The sequence below is a fragment of the Nuphar pumila genome, chromosome 5 (genome assembly GCF_984573655.1).
Source record: "Nuphar pumila chromosome 5, dmNupPumi1.hap1.1, whole genome shotgun sequence".
Classification (NCBI taxonomy): Eukaryota; Viridiplantae; Streptophyta; class Magnoliopsida; order Nymphaeales; family Nymphaeaceae; genus Nuphar; species Nuphar pumila.
This window is the reverse complement of record NC_143253.1, coordinates 62,550,914-62,554,884: the sequence shown is the minus strand read 5'-3', so window position 1 is coordinate 62,554,884 and position 3,971 is coordinate 62,550,914. Positions and strand designations below refer to the sequence as shown.

Genomic DNA, 3,971 nt, shown 5'->3' with positions numbered 1-3,971 from the left:
CGGATAACAACCCTATCTTCATGAACCCTCAAACACTACAAACCCTCAACTACTAAATGAAACTCTGGTTCAGTTAACCACCACTGCTCGAAAGAAAATCGATGAACTGATCTAAAGCCTCCTCCCTATTGCACGATCACCTGACCATGGGCTGAAACGGTTGGGGAAAGAATCCATCTCCCTTATATCTGGGATGATTTCGAGGAATCCAGTTGAAATTAAGACTTTATCTAGCACCCTACAGCATGGTCGTACCCATCGGTTAGACCACGTAAACCTTTCTCCAGATAATGGCATGGGGTATAATTGATTAGTGGCAACGAAATCTTGGAATTCTCTGATCGACAGATTGGGCATCACTAAATTGTTTGAATCTTGAATGAACAATAAACAGTTAAAATCTCCCAATAGAATATGACAATCACCAACAAGAGTGAACACTCGATTTAGATCCTCCCATAATAATAATATTCGAGAAGTGCAATTTGGGCCATACAATGCAGTAAGCATGACCACTCGGTTCAGAGCCTGTACAAGAAAAATGATGGAAATCGAAAATTGACCCAGGTCGACTTGAGCCGCCCCAATAAAGACCTCCACAAAATTAAAATACCCCCAGCATGATTAGCAACCACTTTAAAACAAAAACTTGCACCCCTCCACAGCTTTGAAACTGGAGCAATAGAAACCTCTTCCATCTTTGTTTCACAAATAGCAATTACATCTAAATTTTCTAATCTAATTGGACAAGAATAAGCGTTTTGTCGGGCAGTTTAAGCTCCAAATATTTCAGCAAGACATCTTCATTGGATACAATCTGGAATAATCTGTGGTCTGTGTGTCCAGGGTGAACAATGTGGCGAGACAACATCACTCCTTTGCACACGAGATGTAATATACTGGCAACCCTTTCATTTCGTGTAGACCCCAAACAAGAGGACGTTGAAGACACATCATACAGAGAAGGCTGACTAACTAATGAAACCACAATTGTAGCACTGACCATAAGATCCTTTGAGATATCATGGAGTTGTGATTCAGATAAATCAATACCAAGTAGTTGTGCTGCCTCCGTGACATCAAAGCCCATCACTTAAGAAAGCAATCGGTCATCATCCCACTTTTTCCCTAAGGATTCTCCTTCATTGACTCTGTGCATAATTTTTATTTGCACCGCTTGAGGAGCCTCAAAAAGTCATGGTCTCGACCCACCTCACTGTCACAAACTAAGGCGAGAGTCATATCCGCCCGATGATGAAAAACTTTTGTTCCAAAACAAGAAGTGAGAGAGAAGATGTAGGTTGTAGGAGTTTCCAACATGATCCGAAATGGTCCCAGGATGGTATCTTTTATGTTGTCAACCAACCATCGAGAAAACCACATGGTAGAAAAGTGAAATATCTTGGATAGTAAGGGCAAAAGAGACTTTTTCATTTAGCCAACATTCGTTAAATACCGACTCAATTAAGCAATCATTCAACATAATACTTGTGCGTTGGCCAAGAATGATACGTCCTTCAAGGGCTGCTTCCTCGCAAGTTTTCAAAAAAGACGGGCGGAGTACGAAGCGTCAAGGATCACAACATCTGAGTAGTCGTAAACCTAATTCTCAAGCACATAGCGAGTAATGATGGTATCACCTTCATGAGAAGATTGTTTCTCCAAGTATCAAAAAGGGGCCTCCAATATTATGAGAAACTATGATGACCGTGTCGTCGTCAGTTCGCACCGATCGTCCACTGGAGAAGCAAGTTTCGGTGATGATGGAGACGTTCCAGTGAGAGAGTGGTTTGCCTGACAGACGGGAACCCAGATGGATCCCACCCGAAAGGCTTGGAATAGGGGCTCGAAAGATTTGAACAAATAACTCTTGCATATTGCTAAAGGCAACCTTCTTTCGTGATTCACCGTGGTGTTTAACCAGATCCAATGGTGAATGAGTAGAACGGCGAAAGCTTCGCCGGGCTTAGCAAACAGGGTGGCAGCATCCCTAACACTCGCACCCACAATGAAAACAATAGTTGCGGTGGCAAAAATTCAACGATAAGCATTTCAAGCACCGTCAATCGACCCTCCAAGCACGTGAATTTTTTGCCCTGCCAACAAGAGAGAGAGAGAGAGAGTTATAAAAAGTTGTGTAGGAAGTTTCCAATGGTTCACGATTGACGAAATCATTCATTTACATGTAAACCACTTTGATACAAAACGCGTTTCTTAATAAATGAACCATGTTCAACACATCTTATGATGTCAAAGGCCAAATAAAAAAACTTGCACCTATGAGAACAATAGAAAGTACCCTACATTAGAGTCTATCCAACGTTTTTCTCTATAAAAGATTACCTGCAATTTTAAAATATGGCACAAAGGTAAAAGTAAATATGATTGTGAATATCTTGAACTATTATCAAGGTTTCAATTGGTGATTTTTTTTAACAATTAAGAAAAAAACCACAATCTTTGCCCGTGTTTGTTGCATAATAGAGGTCATTGATAGCAATTGCAAATTTTAAAAATAATAAAGTTCTACACTTTTTATACAGTAATTGCATTATTCCAAAGTTGTCACTAAGCAACAAGGATTGAACTCTTGTGGTGGGACTAACCAACGGGGGCGGAGCTGTCGGTGCACGTCTCCTTGTGGTGGGACGTTGCAGGTTTAAACCCCAGTGGTACGTTGAATAACATCTGGTTGGGGTCTGCCTAACCCAGCTTAAAACAAAGATTGAACTCTTTGCAGCTTATTTCTTGCAAGCCCAGCACTTCAACCATCTATGCTCTGATATGAAATATGTTTATTTATAATCAACGAGGTATACGCGCCGAGCCGAACGCCCGTTCGTTCGTGTTGGCTTGGGAAACCAAATTCACGAGCACTTTTTCTTGAATGAAAGGAAAAGAGTTTGAACGAGCTCTTGTCTAGTAGTTCCAAAAACCACAAAAGTAAACGTCGAACAACCACACAAACACAAAACAAAAAGGACACTGTTATATAGTTTTCATTGGCCAGAGCAAAGCAGAGCAACACTACAAGCCCCAGAGCCAACTGAAAACACCCAACACAACCCTAACCCCAACCCCGAACCTAAACCTACTACTTCCCATGCTCACCAGCCCCCATACACAGGGAGAAGCAGGCAGCCCACAGAAAGTAAGAAGCAGCAGAACGACCACATATAGATAGACGGACAGACTGGTTAAGACGAATTATACAATGAAACATTACACAGACACTACCGCTCCCTCCAGCATCTACCAAACCAAGCAGGTGGTGGGTGGGGGGTAGTCTACTTGGTCATGTACTTGGACTCGTCGATGGGGATGCCCTCGCGAGCGGCACCGGACTCCTCCATGGTGCTGAGTCCTCCCTTCCTCCCCATCTCCTGGTACCCCTCCGTTCCCAGCTGCTCCTTTCGCGTCTGCCCTCCTCGGCTACGCCCTGCATACAAGGACCAGCAAGACTCCAAAACTCAAAAAAAAAAAAAAACAGAAAGAAGGAGAAAAACGAAAACAAGACAAGAAAGAATGGCACCTTCAGCCAGGTGTTTCTGGGCTTCGAGGCTCCTGCCTCCGGTGCCTCCGGGCACCACCGTCTCTCCTCGCTTTGCCCTCTCATCGAGCTCCGTCCTCTCCTGCTCCGAAGCCATCGTCCTCTTCGCCTCGTAACAACACTGAAAGACCACAACAAGTATTCCCGCAAAAGCCCACCCAACACAACACACCGAAGTACCGAACAACGAGTACCGCGACCGTGATTATCTAAGGGGGAGGGGGGTGGGACATGCTGCCTCTTGCATTGACACGCAATCGTGGGGAGCTTGTCGACGTGGATAGCTTGCATTGCCGCACGTGCCACGCTTGGCCTTAAACTATGAGTCTCCTAGATGACTATAGACTCATGTGTCATGCACTCTTGCCACGTGTCTGCTTGTACCTACTAAAACTAGAAACCGGAATAGGTCTTTGAAAAG

At 43.8% G+C, this 3,971-nt stretch overlaps 1 protein-coding gene across 1 annotated transcript; it reads right to left on the bottom strand.

Annotated features, from left to right (window-relative positions):
• Positions 1-3,172: 3,172 nt before the first annotated feature.
• Positions 3,173-3,689, bottom strand: LOC149837704 (em protein H5-like). Its single transcript, XM_090007466.1, has 2 exons — positions 3,533-3,689; positions 3,173-3,439 (listed from the first exon to the last, which is right to left on the bottom strand). Exons 1-2 carry the CDS (start codon positions 3,645-3,647, stop codon positions 3,288-3,290), a joined length of 267 nt encoding a protein of 88 aa, XP_089863592.1. The 5' UTR covers positions 3,648-3,689; the 3' UTR covers positions 3,173-3,287.
• Positions 3,690-3,971: the final 282 nt, after the last annotated feature.